Below are 17339 nucleotides of genomic sequence, written 5' to 3'. Positions count from 1 at the left end.
TTAAAAACGAAAATCTTGGAAAACGTGGAATCAATGACATTTTCTGTCAGGTATTCATGCTTACGGGTGGGAATCTCTGGCCACCTCACAATTCGATGCGATTAAGAGTCAGAGGCCTGCGATGTGATGATAAATCGATTATCGATGCATCTCGATTTTTTTTTTTTGGTGATCAATAGTTTGTCAATTTTTTAATGCATAATTTTTTTCGATATAGAATTTCTTTTTACCCACTGTGTACTACTAAAACAAAGCATGTTATAAAGATCCACAATTAAAATAAATATTAAACATATTAATTTACTTACTCTATTATCGTTCAATAATCGGAAGGTTACAGAGTCCAATATTCTTTATGTTCAGCAGTGATTTTTGTCTTGGAACACTGCCACACAGGCTGTTTTTGTCTAGTGTCTTTCTTATGGTGGAGTCATGAAAACGGACCTTAACTGAGGCAAGTGACGCCTGCAGTTCTTCGGATGTTGTTGTGGGGTATTTTGTGATCTCTTGGATGAGTCGTCGCTGTGCTCTTGGGGTAATTTTGGGAAGCGGTAACTCCTAGGAAGGTTCACCACTGTTCCATGTTTTCGACATTTGTGGATAATGGCTCTCACTGTGATTCGCTGGAGTCCCAAACTGCATTTTGTGTTTAGTTATGTCATGTAATTGTCACTGAGAATGTATGAAAGATGAGGGACTGCTTCCTACCACCCAGCCCGCACCACAAAGCCAGCACAGGTTTTTTCATGTTTAATATAGGAGCACCAAATAATTGTTTAAAACATGCAAAAAATTTTGTCTACTAGTAATTGAAGTTGTCAATGACCCGAAAGCCAAATAAACTAATTAGGGACTAGTCCACTGGGCAATACATCATATACAAATATGAGCATGTGTCACAAAATGCTTCCAGTCACATGTTAAATTGCATATTAAAAAGCCATGGAAAGATAAATTAAATGAAGAGCATATAAAAAATGCTGTTTATACACATGCATCATGTGTGTAAATGCTCTATAAAGTATAATAATAATAACAGCCTTATCCTTATATACTATATACTGTATATATAGAGAGAGAGCCTTTCAAGGGACCCACGAATTCTTGGTGTTTTCTGTCTTTAACATTTTCTATTATATTCATAGGTGCAGCTCAGTTATGCTACATACTACAAGTCACATACGTGGACATGTATGCATTCAAGTGTACTTTTCTGTTTCCAGTAGTGGCAAAAAAAAATAGACAATTTCCACCTTGCCATACGTTTGTCACCATAGCAACCCCTTTTGAAAGCCAGCAACCTTGATAAGATGCTACAAACAGTGCAGGTCTGAAAGATAAAACAGGGTTGCGGTGAAGTGGAATCAGCTGGATTTACCGCCATGCAGAAGCAACTGCAGCAACATCAAAGCTAGCAGTAACAGTAGTTGCTTCAACACAGATTAGCAGCCGGGGGGTAATCCCTACGTTTGACATGCACACAACTGTTGTGATAGCTGGGAATGCTTTTTTTGCTGCTTGAGAGTAAGGAAAAAACCTGTAAGCAGTGTGATGTGCCGTGCCTGTAAGTAACATTTACACACCTGCAAACTGTCACTGTTAGTAGCACGGTGCATCTTTCATGGTGATGACATTATTACTTACACATAACATTATTCGCTATTAGATTATTTCTACTCTCATATGCAGGCTACTTAAAGAGTCATTAAACGTACTTTTTAAAGTGGCAGGGTTGTGGTCCAATGCTGACAGAAACAGAACTGCCTGCGTTGAGGTAGCTTCCCTCGATAGTGACGCGGGTGCCTCCCGAAATAGGACCCTGAGAAGGCTGGATACGAGTGAAGAACGGCGTCTGGAGAAGAGAGGAGACAAATACGTATCACATTAAGAGATCCTAGGGACATTTTGTGACATTCAGGGTTCTTTTCAAGACATTTTGGCTGTATTGAATTCATTGATAGATGGATACTTTATTCATCTCCAAGAGAAATTCACATAATATTATTATATAATATAATATTATATTTATAGATATATAAATATAATATAGGTTCATAGCAGAGCACACGCATACTGCCTTTCGCCTGAAGTCAGCTGGGATTAAATAAGATCTGCTTCTTCCTACTCCTTTTCAGACATGTTTCATGGTGTAAATGGAATCTTGTGTGATCATGTGATACCATACCATAGGTGGAATTCGACAGACGATATTAATTTCTAAGACATTTAAGAATTGCCATCTCTCTTTTTTTAAATTAGCCTAAAATGGCGAAATGCTACACCCAAAAAACACATTTGTTCCTCATTTCAAAAAAGACCCATTAAAAATGCCATTATTGAACCAACTTTTGTTGGCCAGATCGTTAGAAGGTCGTAAACTGTTTTCTATGCTCTAATTACAAAAAATACTAAATGAACAAATCAGGAATCATACTTTGGGGAAATTCACTTATTATCTTCTGGTCTGGAACCAATTAACCGCGATAAACGAGAGATTATTATCTTACAGGTCAAAGGAAAAACAGCCTAGATCTTAACAGAAGAAGACAAATGTTATTTAGCATTAGTGTGATATCTTCGAAGGTCACTGGGGTTAAAAGCCGTGACTGAAGTTCTTTCATATCAAACTCACCAAAGCATGCCTTTATGGGCCTTGCCTGTGCACAGTTGTAATGCAGTAAGACCGTCAATGTCTTATGTTGCGCTATTGTGTCTTACCACAAAAGTGAAGGGCCTAGGGGACAGCGCTCTGTAGTCGTTGACACAGTCTCTCACACACACCTCCACCTGAGCCTCTTGGACTCTGTATCCTGTAGCGTCATTCAGCTGACACACTATTCTGTTGATGGAAGAGTGGCAAATGTCTATGTCATTGTTTTTAATCAACATGATATTACATTGGAAGAGGACTAGTCAGCCAATCAGAGACTAAGATAGTGCCTAATTTACCTCTCAGCACTCAGGTACTCCTCCTCAATGGGGACACAGGGCACCTTGCCTAGCCTGACGCCCGTTTGGATGTCTCTGAAGTCCAGACCCAGGTTCTCTCCTACGATAGTTACCCTGGTTCCTCCTTGGCGGGGTCCCGTGTCTGGAAACAACTGCAGCAGAGAAAGGGCAGACAATGACAGGTAATACTGTAGTAATTCATGTTTTTAAGTAGAACAAAAGGATGAAGAAATAACTCACCGACATACAAAGCGATATCAACTCAGGGCACTTTGTTGGCACGTCCCAAAAACAGTAATGATTTATCGTGCCAGATTATGATGCTGAACGGGGACAGGTGTGGTGTGACAAAACAAATAAGGTGATGGATGGACAGTGGTTGCCACAGACAAGCACACACGTGTCTCATCCCTAACAAGCATCACAAGGTAATTATGTGTAAGGTAATTAAATGTGTAATCTGTACACCGCCCTGTATTCCTGCAGTGCTTGGCAGAGCTGACAGCACAGTGTGGCTATGCTCATTTTCAGACATTGCAAAGAGCAGTGGGGCCGCACGGTGGATGAGTGGTTAGCATGTTGGCCACACAGTCAGGAGATCGGGAAGACCTGGGTTTGAATCTCCCCTTGGGCATCTCTTTGTGGAGTTGGTATGTTCTCCCCCGTGTGTGGGTTTTCTCCGGGTACTCGGGTATCCTCCCACATTCCAAAAACATGCATGTTAGGTTAACTGCTGACTCCAAATTGGAGATAAAGTAAGGGGGTCAAGGGTCAAATACATTGTTGAAGTTGCCAGATATGGTTCCAATCATAGCGCATTGAGTCCCTAAGATCAGACCTGAGCATGAGCAATGATTTGAATTCACTGTATCTTAGATCTAAGATTAAGACCCATCTTTATTCTACTAAAAAAAATATAGGTATAAAAAGTACAGTACTGTTGCTAAATGGAAACTTTATTTTTAAAAAATTGTAGCACGACCGAGATTTTGCAGCAATGCACTAAATGTACTATGCAAATGTATTATAATAAATAATAATAATAATAATAATGTATAATAATGTATATCACATTTCATTAGTGTTTCTAACTCTTCATTTCTCATTACTTAAAGACACTTCACAATACTGCAATATATTTTTTTTGGGTTTTGATGTGGGGGTGGAATTTATTTGTTTTTATACATTTACTTAAATAACTTTATTTACCCTGACGGGAAAAGAGGAAAGACATACAACATTTCATTTAATACATTGAAAAAAAACATTCATAAAAAAGAACAGTCCGAACCTCACCATCATCATCTTCTTCGAAAAAAAAAATACATATCACAATACATAATGCGCAGTTATTTCAAATATAATACATTAATAATAATAATAATAATTGTGTTAAATGAATAATATTTTAATTAAATTAAAATATATAAAATGTATCATACAAAAAATTATATATAGTATGGCTTTTTGATTGCAATATGCCTGCCATGTTTGTGAAGTGTGTGGAGGGAGGATTTTTGGTAGTGCAATACTTTGGGGGGGTTGTTGAAAAACTGTTACTTTTCAGTGAACTAAAACCACATGGAACTGCATGAAAACAAAACAAAACATAACAAAACACGCATAGCCAGTTAACAGATTATCAATAAATGCTGAGACATGGAGAAGGGGTAGGATTAAATAAGATCTGCTTCTTCCTACTCCCTTTAAGACATGTTGAATTGTACAAGTGTAAAATGTGACGTACTTTAATGTAACTTTTGTTACGCATACAACATTAAATCATTGCAATTCACAGTCAACCAATGCTTACTTTTGGGGGGGGGAAACAGTTTTTTAGTTGTTCAATAAAAGGAATTTCTATATACATTTGAAGACACAGAAAGTCTGATTTGGCCAGAGAAGTATTCCTTTGTGTGTTATTCCATCCAGACCTACATGTATTATGACTCTTAAATCATTTGAAAAGCATGCAAAGGAATGCAGTATAAAAAGAAATGATCCAAATCAAATAAACATCACAGTGCCAGTTTGATGTAACACAGTGTAATAAGCGCAATATACTTTCAATGCCAAGGGCAACGCCAAGGACCAGACATGTACTCGTACTTGTGTTAATACCAACACATTAAAATAGATCATCTCTAATTCTCTGTGAAGGACAACCAAAGAGAAGACTTTCGTGACCTGGGGGGGCTCCACCAAAGAGGCTGACGCAACGACCTATCACAGTGTTAAAGTCAGCCTAGGGTAGTCAGCCCAGGTAACCGGACACCCTTCAAATGACGATGTTGATGATAATGAGATTAAGATGTGGCATTTTTTTTACTTTTTGTTGACTGTGATGTATGTCTTTGTTTTGTTTTTTTTCTACAACAATATATAACCACTCTCTTATAGCCTCGCATGGATGCTGTATAATCAGTTTCACACTGTTAAGGGTTATGCAAATTTTAAGCACGGATAAACATGACATTACATTAAGTTACAATACGGTATACGTTAGATTATGTTACGGCATTTTATATGTTATGCTATCCTGTGCTATGTTGTATGTTAACGACAGAATGCAGCCCTGCACCTGATTTTACATTTTCTTTTCCAGCAGTTTATTTATTATGCAGTTTATGCATTATGATTATACAGTTAGCGGTTCTATTGTGCCTAAGATATTGGATCTAAGATCGATGTGACACATTTAATAATAAAGTGTGCCAAAGAACAGTAATGAAAAGGTTCAGGTTAATGCTGGATCACTTCTCATGAAGAATTAGTAGGAAATCTGACAAAAAATTGAACACTATTTTAAGCTCATGCCGCCATTATACTCATTTACTTTCCTTACCTTAGTGATTTTAGGGTGAGAGCATCGGCTGTTTCCAGATGCGGCATGCATCCAGCCTCCACCTTCACTCAACGGCAGCGGGAGGTGAGAATTCCCTCCGATTGTACATTCCTGTTTGAGGGAACACTTCCTGTCCTGGATGCACCAGCCACACTCGAACCTGGGGTCTGCCTTCAGACACATGCCGCAGCTGTCCCGCATTGCCCTGCACTTGTACAGGTGGGCTGGATAGGAAAGAAGACGCACATTAATTAAGAATATACTTTACACTAGGTTTAGGATCGATTCACACTTGCCATGTTTTGGTTGGTGAAAACGAATCCCGGTGGGCTTGCTCTGCTAGTATAGTCTAGTACAGAAAACATCATTGAAAGTTCTCTACACAACTAAACTTCAATCATCCTCAAACTTGTAGAGCTGATTATGGCTGCAAAATTATATTTAAATAAATATAATTTTCCAAGGATAAGCAGATGGAAAACAAATCCACCAAATAATATCCAGAAGGGATAAATATTACAGAAATTAATTCAACAAGTAATGCTTTTAATGCCAGGGGGAAAGTGATAATTTGTTGTGCAAAAATGTATACCTTGTACTCCGCAGAATGGAAAAAGTCATTAGAAGAGAAAAAAAAAAAACAAGAGGAAGCAGATGAAAGAAAACAACGTTTGTGTGTGTGCGTGTAGTACACACATATAAACTGAATATTTTCTGAGACCTTCTTCCTCTTCCTCTGTATTCTCAGAGAGCACGAGGCTTCAAAGTGATCTTTTTTCCGGGTCCATCCTCCTAGCTCGCCTGCCATAATCTGATTAGCCATGCTTTATCTTAAAAGTATCATAACACTAATTAATCGGAAGCAAATTAATGATTTAATTAACATCTCCACTTCACACTGGGCCAAAACTGGGCTAGAGCCAGAATGCCCCGCCTCAGATGTTTAATAGACTAATGGTAGTCCAGTGTTAAAAGAGGAAGAAAGGGGGTATGGAGCGGCCAGTGAGTATTGGGGGGATGAGGAGAAAGTCTTTATGAGGTTTGTAAAAGCAAGTATGATTACATAATGTATAGTTTTTAAATCGTTTTTAAAAACAAACAGATTTTACAATATATAACCTTTGGAGTCTTTGAAGCTCTGGGTGTTTATTTACTGAGGTCTTTATGCAACATATTTTTAGAAATTATCGTTACAATCATCCCTCGTTTATCACAGTTAATTGGTTCCAGATCCGACCAGGATGATAATAATTTCCGCAAAGTAGGATTCAATATTAATAAATAGAATGTTTTCGTATGTATAGAAAGCCTGTTTATAAATACAATATTTACCATTAATAGAGCCCTGTTGACATGAAATAGCACCCCTATAGTCCCCCCTGCGCTCCTGTTATTCTTTGTTTACACCGCATTGCTCAACTGTAATGTGCAGGCTACAGGATCGCCGCAGGGACACAAGAGACGGCCTTGGTTTTAAACATTAGCAAGCTAATGAGCTAACTAGTTAGCCTCCAATTTATTTACTGTATTTTAAACTTAAGAAAGACTTTAAAACGGAGTGGGAAGAAGGACAAAGAAGCCAAAAACTTACCACTTCCACACTGAATGGGAGGAGAACTCTATGATGTCGGATATGCCATGGCTGACTCCATGCAGTGTGACAGTAATCTAAATGTCATGTTTCAATAATGGAACGTTACTGACACCTAGTGGCCGGAATAGTATATATAACTTTGTCTTTCAGTATTTCCTGACTACAATATGCCATAGTCAACCGTGAAACAGTGATCATTTATTAATGAATTAATTTTTGAAAAAACACAATCGTGCGAGGCAGCGATAATCAAACCGCAATATTGCGAGGGATCACTGTATATCACAATCTATTGCTATGTTTACACGCACTAAAGAAAACAAAATTATTGCATGAATTTGGTTGCATGTAAAAACACTTCAATTGGAATGTGTTTGACTAAGGATCGGCTTAACATACCTAGATTATGTGACTGGAAACCAGGTGCCTTTTACATGAACACGCCACCATCAAGCGATCATCGGAACTGGCATTCTGCACATGCGCCAGTCTCCGAAGCGGGAGATAATTCGGAAGCATATTCAAGAGTCCTTGAACGCACCACAGTTATGTGCTATTAGAGTCAAAAGTGAAAGTTCTACATAACTTTTCCCTCTCTTCATCTCTTTGGTGCTAGTGTGTGTATTTGTTTGGTGCACAACCTCATGGTAATTAATGCTTGCTGGCTAGATAGATAGATAGATAGATAGATAAATAGATAGATCGATACTTTATTGATCTCCAAGATAAATTCACCTGCAGTTCGGAAAAAATGTCATAATGAACTTAATCACTTAATCACAAAATAAAATAAAACAACCAAGGCAAGACATGAGGCTAGAAAAATAAGAAAACAGAATAAGAATAAATAGACAAATAAATATGGAACAGATCACGTCAAATTTGTAATGCAATAGTACATAATAAATAACGTGTAGTAGTAAGTGGATAATGAAAATATGATAGATTTACTTGAAAGGCCTGTGATAAATCCTGATGGCACGAGTCCAACTCAAGACCTTAAAACAAGTAAAATGTTACATCGTTAAGAAAGCAAACCTTAAAGAAGCGTAATTTCAATGAAAAAGTGCAGGCAGAAGAATTAGGCTATGACCCATAAGCAACTAATTTGCAAACTATCTGCAAGATGAACCGTGTGTCTGACTTCTTTCCAAAGTGGGTCAGCCAGAACGAGTAGGACGCCAGATTAGAACGAGCACTTTGTCAGCTAAAGATAGCAAACAAATAGTGACTGAAACAGGAGAACCAAAGGAGGAAAATATTTGTAAATCTGCCTCTACATATGCAAATTTTAAGCAAATATCGACGTGACACACTTATCTTGTGTGTTGGGACAGCGGAATTCATTATATTACCCTCGCCTGATACAATACACTTGAAGATATATTAATTGTTTTCCACTTCGTGCACAGTCATTGGAATGAATGAATGAATGAAATGAATTAATGAAATGAATGAATGAATGAATGAATGAATGAATGAATGAATGTCTTCCCTTTGTGTCACTTTTGCTTTTTCTTTTAACAACTGTCATCGCCCTCACCTGCCATTTATCAACAAGTCATCCACCCATCATTCCCTCCCATCGTTAGCTATTTTGTTCATTTGTGTATTAATATCCATTTTGTTTTCTTTGTAGCAACCCCAACCATATTTGTTGGGCTTTCATCTAATCTTGTTTTTACAAATCCAAGCACCATGATCAGCTTCTTTCTAATGGTAGCAAACTAAACATTTCTGATAAAAGAGGACGACTAAAGAGACTAATTGGAGCATCCATTCCTCTGCCAAAGTTTATATTTTTATGTAATGTGAAATGTGAAGCACCTCCCAAGATAAGGCGCCAGAGTTTTTTTTTTTTCAGTTTTGACATTACTACTGTATTTCAAAAGGTTGTAGCTTGAAGATGGTTAGAGATAAAGGCATACTGTAAATTACAAAAATCATCAGTATGGCCCAACGTTTGTGATGGGAATAAATTTACTCATGTAATGCGCATATTACGATGTCACCTGGCTCAGAATTTGCCAGATCCCTGTCTCCACAATACCGGCTCATCAAAATGTCTGATCCATTTGTGATACTCTTCCTCATCTCTAAAGCAAACCCAGTCATCATCGTCATTTACAGCGGGATCTTGAACACCACTGCTGCCTCCACTACCATTATGACTGCTATTATTACATAGATAGATATAAAGTATCTAGCTATCTATCTACTATTGACATTCCTCCATGTCATTGTATTTTCATCTATCTATTAGAAGTGTATTTTTTACCAAGGAGTCTTTCATGGATGGTACTATGCATGCCATGTTTTTTTTTTTTAATTCCAACGCACCGGTTTAGTAAAGCATCGGCTCAAGTATGCTACATGTGGGCCGTCATGGCGAGCTGTCTATAAACTTAGAAACTTTGCATAGAAACGCCCACAAATGCTGTTCAGATTTAGGATTAAGTGTCCGCCATCTCCTGGTGTAAAGTATTAACTACAGGAGGCTTCGTATTTGTAGAAATGGCGTGTTAGATTCAGCAATGTTGCTTGTTGCAATTTAGCAACTTTGGCTCTTAAAGGTTAAAAAGAGTCTGTAAGTTTCATCCAGTTTTGCAGTAATGCATTAGCACTACCTATGATCTGCTTAAAATAAAAACCTAAATGGGATTGTCCATGTTAAATCTAAATGTGATGGGTAAGATCCGAATGAAATTTGGCTCAAAGCTTCACTCCTAACTCCCAACCCTCAAATTGAAATAAGCAAACTGAACTATAGCATCAGCCTAACCCCAAACGTAGCCAAACATCAACACCAAAGTGTAACACTAACCCTAAACCCTAACTCTCCTAACCCCACCTGACCAATAACCATATGCCCAAACCCACCTTAACCCCACCCATAACCTTCACCCCTGCCACAACCCTACTCAACCCCCAACACCTAAAACCATGAATCTACTCCAAACCACTTTCTGTTGTCTCTGGCTGACTTGTCTCGCTGTCCTCTCACTACTCCACCATTGCTGGTGGCCAGCGATAGGTGACGGCGGGAGTAGGAAGTGGGCAGGGTGGACATACCTCTCCTCTTTCCCCGTAACTTTCTCTCAGCTTGCTGTCCATTTTTTAAATCCTTATCTGTCACTCATTTCTATCTTCTTTCCCTCACTTCATTTTTCTCCTCTTTCATCTGCCTCTGTTGTATTTAGAGTCGCAATGTTTAGCGCCAATGCACAGATTTGATTGGCTGAGTAGCATCACGTGGGATCTCTTAACTTACATGCAATTGATCAGTGGATTTCCCGAATGGATCAACCATTACCTATCCCCAAACTTAAAGCCTAAAATTACCTCAACTCCTAACTGCAAATCCCATAAACCAACCTTAACCATAACATAAGATAAACCCCAAACCTAATCTTAAAACTATTCTAACGCTTACCCCAATGCCCTAATGTCAAATCCCTACCCAAGGCCAACCCTACCCATATCTAAGCCAAGCCTAGCATAGCCCAAACCTTAAACAAACACTATCTTAACCTAATCTTAACACCAACTCATTACTATAACCATAAGCCTGACCTTAACCCTAACTCGAGGACATCTTTCAATCAAATTGATTAAAGCTCTAAAATATATAAGGATTTTAAGACATGGAATTGGGTTGTCTTTTTTAATTTCACCTGTATCTATATGCATCGGTTTCTTATCAATATTATTCAACGTAAGTCTGATGCATTAGTGTGGCCCAAGGGCGAACTGGCAAATTTTTTACCTTGAATTGTATGTTGATACAGATTATAAAACAGCCTTCGGGGAGATTTGGCATCACAGTTTCTGAAAACATTTTACTGACCTTATTCATACAGACAACATTTTTTCTACCTTGAATGTCGAAGGGATTGTCGATGACAAAGTTTCCATTCCACACCACGGACAGATCAACTGGTAGGTCACTGATGTTGCCGCCCTCATAGTCGTACTAGCAGACACAGAAAGACATGGAGAGTTCCATGAATTGGTCATTCCTAAAAAAATAGGACTCCAAATAAATTTAGATGTTATTTGCATCGAGATTCGCCCCGGGTTTGATGGTGGCAGACAGCCGGGTATACAGCAGAGTCGCCCTAATAGACACATTCCATAAACATACACACACACAGGAAATAACAGATGGGTTTTAGCTGGATGGGAATTGGAGGTAAGACAACAGGAAACTGAAAGAAGTGAGGAAAAACACAGGAATCAAACAGTGGTAAAGCCTTATTCACTCACGTGATATAGTAGTCGAATGAGGGGGGAAGCGAGAGATAAGATCGGGAGGAAAATTGTAAAGTGAAATTGGCATTTTCCATTTGCTCACTGACACACTTGATTTGCTAGACGGAGCCTGACCACCCCAAACGGCCAATGGGGCTTGTAGCGCATGCACACCCATTTATGATGCAGCCTAAAAAAAAGGCCTTTCTGCTCTCCAGCGCACACTATCAGCTATTGTATCCCCTTTCCCCTGATCCAGTATGACCCTCCATCCATCACACAAAAGGTGGGTTGACTTCATTAGCCACAATGTCCCACTGGTTAAATACTTGCTTAAATACTGGCAACCAGCAGTGAAACAATAGCACTCTCTGAGGCGTGGCCTCCATTAAACTTTAAGGGTTTCCACTTGTCTGCTGTCACCAAAACACGGGTGGACTTGTTCTCCGGTCAGCCTCTGCCCACCCGACTGCCCGCCACATCATGCTTTATTCATCTGGTCACATGCTTTGAAATGCCAACGCAGACCACACCGTGACACTCTGTCACACTGCGACTCACCCACAGTCTAAGCAGCTTTCCGCTGGGTGCTACAAGGCAAGATTTGGACTGATCTTAGTCTTTGAGGCAGGGATTTGCAAAGTTTTGCAAATTATGAATTTGGTACCTCTCCAGGATGCTAGATTAAAAAATTATACTGTGATATTTTGAGAAAATACGGTGACAATGTTTATTTTATTTATTTTTTTAGGGAAAATACAGTTGTATTTGGTCAATAATGTAATACATTTTATTTGGTTCTCTGATTACTGGACTGTTATCTTAATTTTCTGTATAAGTTACATTTTTACACATCAAATGCATCTGTATTCAGTAGAGCTGACATGAGTACAGATGTCATTGTTGATGTCAAATTGTATAACAGAGTATTATATATAAAAGGTTCAATCGGAGACATAAAATGGTTTATTTATGTCCGCGTTAATTAAACAGCAATGTGTATGTATTTGAAGGCTATTTCTAACAGACTCTGAAGGTATATGCCAACATGACTAATTACAAGAGGGTGACCCAAGCATTCACTCAGCTTTTTTCTCACCTTCCTCCTCATCACACAGCTGCTCTGCTTTGTTAAAAATCAGCAGTTCTCCGTCCTCGACACACACACATACACACACTAGACGTATCTATCCCCGCATTCCGCAGGGACATGCAATCCATAGAGACGATTCATGTAGCAGGAGAGTAAACGAGTGCAGGAGCAGATAACGAATGAACCCGAGCCAACTGGCTGTGTTACTGTAATGAGGCCGGCGACTGTTTTGTGCTCACCTTGTACTTTGTACTGCCTCTCCTTGGATCTCCTCTTGTCACCTCTCACTGACTGACCTCCTCCCTTATCTCTGCCTCCCTTTAAACTCTTCTTATTTAACATCCATTTCTCTTATTTGTGTCTAATCTCTTTTCTTTCTAATTTGCTCTATAGCTGTCCCTGTGCATTTTCTTTTGACCAACTCTCCCAACCCCCCGCCCCCGGGCCTCCCGGGCCTCGCTACTGTACTGTATATGTTGGCTCAGGTAGATTAATTACATGCAGTGACATGTAGGAGCTGGCCAGAGGCTTCAGTAATGAGTTTGATTACTCATCTCCAGCAGCTCCTGGTGCTCAGGGGAGGGGGGGAAAGGACACCAAGCTGGGCAGAGCTGAGGACTATGTAGAGCAACTTTTTCCTAACAGGGTTCCACAGCTAGGGAACTTTTAACAGCATCCACATAGGTGCTCTTTAGATCAAAGCTCGACCAATGCATGTCAGTGGCCTGCTGATAGTCGATAGTGAAGTCTGCAACTAACTATAGAAGTGGAAAATCTGCCCAAGGCGCATAGAAGACATCAGTTCCTTGGAGAAAATTATAAATCTGCACTAAATCAGTGTGTACGGGTGCACAATATTTTGTCTGAGTGTTCTAAACTCCTGTTTTAATGGCAGTGTGTTATTATTGAGTGGAATAATGTTGCTAGGAGGGGATATGTCATTGATAAACATTTCTTCAGCGAGTGTGTTCATTTGTCAGGCATGGCTTACTTATCTTTGCTTTGGACCCTGACATCTGGCCGAGGGCGGGCTGGAAACATTTTAGCTAACACATAAGTTCAATGTTTTGCATTAAGGTGTTACCGTAGGCTTGAAGTGATAAGTATTATGCACACAACCACAACCACAATATGCACACAACCATTCTTCCATCTTATGTTGTGCATCAGTGTGCCAGGAACACTACAGCACTGTGAAAAGGTATGTGTCTGGATTGCAGAAATGACATTACATTCATGCATTATTTTTGTAATTAATTCTTTGCAATTAATTCATTGAAGTCCCAGCTCAAAAGTGGTTAACTTATTCTTGCACTTGTATGACCTTAACAGTGCCGGTCTATCGGAGATTAATTCGATATTACATTTTATTTCCTGGGGGAAAAAATCTAAACCAGAACAAATCAAACTAATACTCTACTCTATGGTGCTATTATGGTGCTAATACTCTATTTAAGGGAATTTAATTAGCAAGGAGTTGTTAGCATGTTGGCCACACAGTCAGGAGATCAGGAAGAACTGGGTTTGAATCTCCACTTGGGCATCTTTGTGTGGAGTTTGCATGTTCTCCTCGTGCATGCGTGGGTTTTCTCCGGGTACTCCGGTTTCCTCCCACATTCCAAAAACGTGCATGTTAGGTTAATTGGAGACTCTAAATTGTCCATCGGTATGAATGGGAGTGTGAATGGTTGTTTGTTTAGATGTGCCCTGCGATTGGCTGGCGACCAGACCAGTCCGCCTCTCGCCTGAAGTCAGCTGGGATAGGCTCCAGCATACCCCGTGACCCTAATTAAGATAAGTGGCATAGAAAATGGATGGATGGATAATTAGTAAGAAAGTAAAAAGGTTTCTATATCTTTAACAGTCCCGATGGTGTGTGTGTGTGTGTGTGTGTGTGTGTGTGCGCGTGTGGTTATTAAAAGGCAAAATGAAAGTGAAAGAGTTGTTATGGAGGCCCCAACAGAGGGTATAGAATATCCATGATGATTGATAACCTGCTCAGTGTTACCATTGTGTTAAGTATTCTCTAAAGGGAAGTGTATGTATATGTATCACAGCAGGTTGTGTCTGGGTGGGAGTCCAGTGTAATAAATCACTGCAAAAATTAGCCAGCAGTGGATGCTGTCCCTGTCCATTCCATATTACAGCCCCCCCTGTGCATTATTTAGGGTTTGGAGTATTTAGAGTATTTGCATGGCTGCACAGGAAAAGATGTACATTCACCTTCACACTGGTTGTTTGGATACTGCATAGCTCGACACAAAGTACAAAGCATATGGCAGATTCTCCACATGATGCTCTTCCTAATCATGCAGAGCTGATGGAGACGGTGGTATCAGTCACAAGCAGTGACCTGCTTTACATGATTTACTACACTGGCACTATCAAATGTCTACTGTGGGAGTACCCTAAGTGCAGATGAGATGACGCACTGCAGAAAAGACAAGTCATACACAGTATTGCCATTAGAGCTAAATTGCATAGTACAACATGTGACAATTGGACAACTAGTTAGTAGTTTGCAATGTGTACACAAATACAGCACCTTGCAATACAATGAACCTTTACACACCACCATTGCTAAGCAATCTGTTACTCTCTCATTTGTTTATTGTGACTTCATCTTTCTGTCCTCCATTTATTATCTTTCATTCAGCTTGTCTTTCCTCCCTCCATCGTCCCCCTTATCATTGCTTTGTCTCTGATTCCATCACATCTCTTTGCCTCACTTTCCTGTGTGTGTGTGCGTGTGTGTTTACGTCAGCCTACAACAGCACTGTAATTCATCATCATTTCAGCTACAGCTCCCTTAATTGGATGCTATCACAGTCCCACCTGAAGAGGAGGCTTTTTCAATCATAAAACCACCAGGGTGTGCTCACATAGTACACACAATTTCACCCACTGTGTGGAGATTTTGTATATTTATTCTCATATGTCCTAAATTGACATTTGTGGCACCCCCTATGGGTTTGCGCTCAAAATGCTCGCAAAAGACATCCTAGCATACGTGTAATACAGACATCCTGAACGTTTTACAACCATTACACAAATGGTCAATGACTTATGGGCGGCATGCCTAAGTCGCTCATGTCCCTGTGAAGATGTTTTATTTTATGGCTTGTACTAAAAAGGCATGTACTGAATTGATTCTGCTAAACACTCTACAGTGAGTGTTTTGTCGAGCACATTGAGTTGTGTGACAAAATTCAATTCAGTTAAAAGTTGAATAACAGTGCCAACATGTGGTATATTTGCTGACCCCAGCTGACTTGCACCTAGCTAGATGAGCCCGCCATTGTGTATGTGCTTTCCACGTCACGGAGGACAGCTTTGTAAAAGAAAGTAAATTAAAAATATAGGCTTTGCTACACATGTTAAAATAAAACTCTGTCAACTATAATTGAATAATGTTTGTTTTACATCTATGGTCTAGGGCAGGGGTCACCAACGTGGTGCCCGCAGGTTTTCAGTTAATAATGTGAGAACACTAGAAAGAAAAGTATTCTGAAACGTAAAATGTGAGTTGTGGATACCAGCATTTTGTGAATGTTTTGGTCGAACAAGCATATTTGATTTGTTTGGGTTGAAATAAGGTATGAAAATAATTTCTCCAAAAATGAGTAGCTCGTGGCCATTTTCATTTTCTAAAAGTAGCGCTCGCAAGAAAAAACGTTGGTGACCCCTGGTGTAGGGTCTGCCTCTGTCAAAAACAGGTATGGACAAACACAGCTCATTAGCGTTAAAGATACAGACACACAATCTATTGTGTTCCCAGCAAGGCTTACTAAAACACTTTTAAACTCAATACACTATTACACTACCTCTGAGGCTTTTTTAAAGATGCTAAATATAATATGCAACCTTTAAACTTGAACTTAAAGACTGAAGGGAGCCACAATTTGAACTGCTGCTTGTTCCAGTTCCCAGTGGGAGTACAGTAAGCCAGCCCAAAGACCCAAAGCCCCCTGATGAGAGTGTGACAAGCTCAAGAAAAGACAGCTGCCACATTCTCTCCTCAATCCTAGGCTTCTCTATCGAATCACTGCCACCGAGTGCCTCGGCGTAAGCTAATATATCACCTAAAGTAAGTCATAATTGGTGTTTAAATGCCTCCTGTCTGCTTCCCAATAGGAGCGATGGAAATGAACTTGAAGTCAGCCCTGTTGTTCCTTGTTAGGCCTGACAGATTGACTGAAGGCTGTGATGGAGGAGTAGGAATGGAGAGAGAGTGGCATTTCATCGTGAAGCCTGGTGGCCAAAAGCTCTCAAAATGGTTAAAGAGGTTCATTTATTGGAAGTAGAGTTACTGCTGACAGATGACTGATAGCTGGACTTGATCACCCTTTGGCGTAGAGTGTTCTTTTTGACCAGGTTAGAAGTAAAAATATCTTGATTGGCATAGTACTGCAGGGCTGTAGACTACCAGCATGTATCCGACAGGACATCCTACTATTGTGTATGCAAGTAAATATATGGGAGCAGCAGCTGCTCACACATTCTAGTCTCCCGTTTATGCCCCCACAGTGCTCGTAATGATGAATAGGCTGATACAATGACATGTAAGCTTGTAAGGTCATCAAAGTATTGCATTGGTATTTTACATC

At 39.6% G+C, this 17339-nt stretch overlaps 1 protein-coding gene across 2 annotated transcripts in view; it reads right to left on the bottom strand.

Annotated features, from left to right (window-relative positions):
* Window positions 1-17339, bottom strand: part of LOC129194286 (plexin-A1-like) — a 316667-nt gene that overhangs the window by 63429 nt on the left and 235899 nt on the right. For both annotated transcript variants that reach the window (XM_054799421.1, XM_054799428.1), the window contains exons 11-15: window positions 11265-11361; window positions 5795-6018; window positions 2950-3101; window positions 2719-2839; window positions 1716-1852 (exon numbers count right to left, since the gene is read on the bottom strand). In XM_054799421.1, the coding sequence (XP_054655396.1) occupies window positions 1716-1852; window positions 2719-2839; window positions 2950-3101; window positions 5795-6018; window positions 11265-11361 (731 nt within the window). The remainder of the gene's footprint in view (window positions 1-1715; window positions 1853-2718; window positions 2840-2949; window positions 3102-5794; window positions 6019-11264; window positions 11362-17339) is intronic.

Source organism: Dunckerocampus dactyliophorus, chromosome 1 (genome assembly GCF_027744805.1).
Source record: "Dunckerocampus dactyliophorus isolate RoL2022-P2 chromosome 1, RoL_Ddac_1.1, whole genome shotgun sequence".
Classification (NCBI taxonomy): Eukaryota; Metazoa; Chordata; class Actinopteri; order Syngnathiformes; family Syngnathidae; genus Dunckerocampus; species Dunckerocampus dactyliophorus.
Note: the sequence above shows the minus strand (reverse complement) of the source record. Positions and strands in the feature narration are given on the sequence as shown.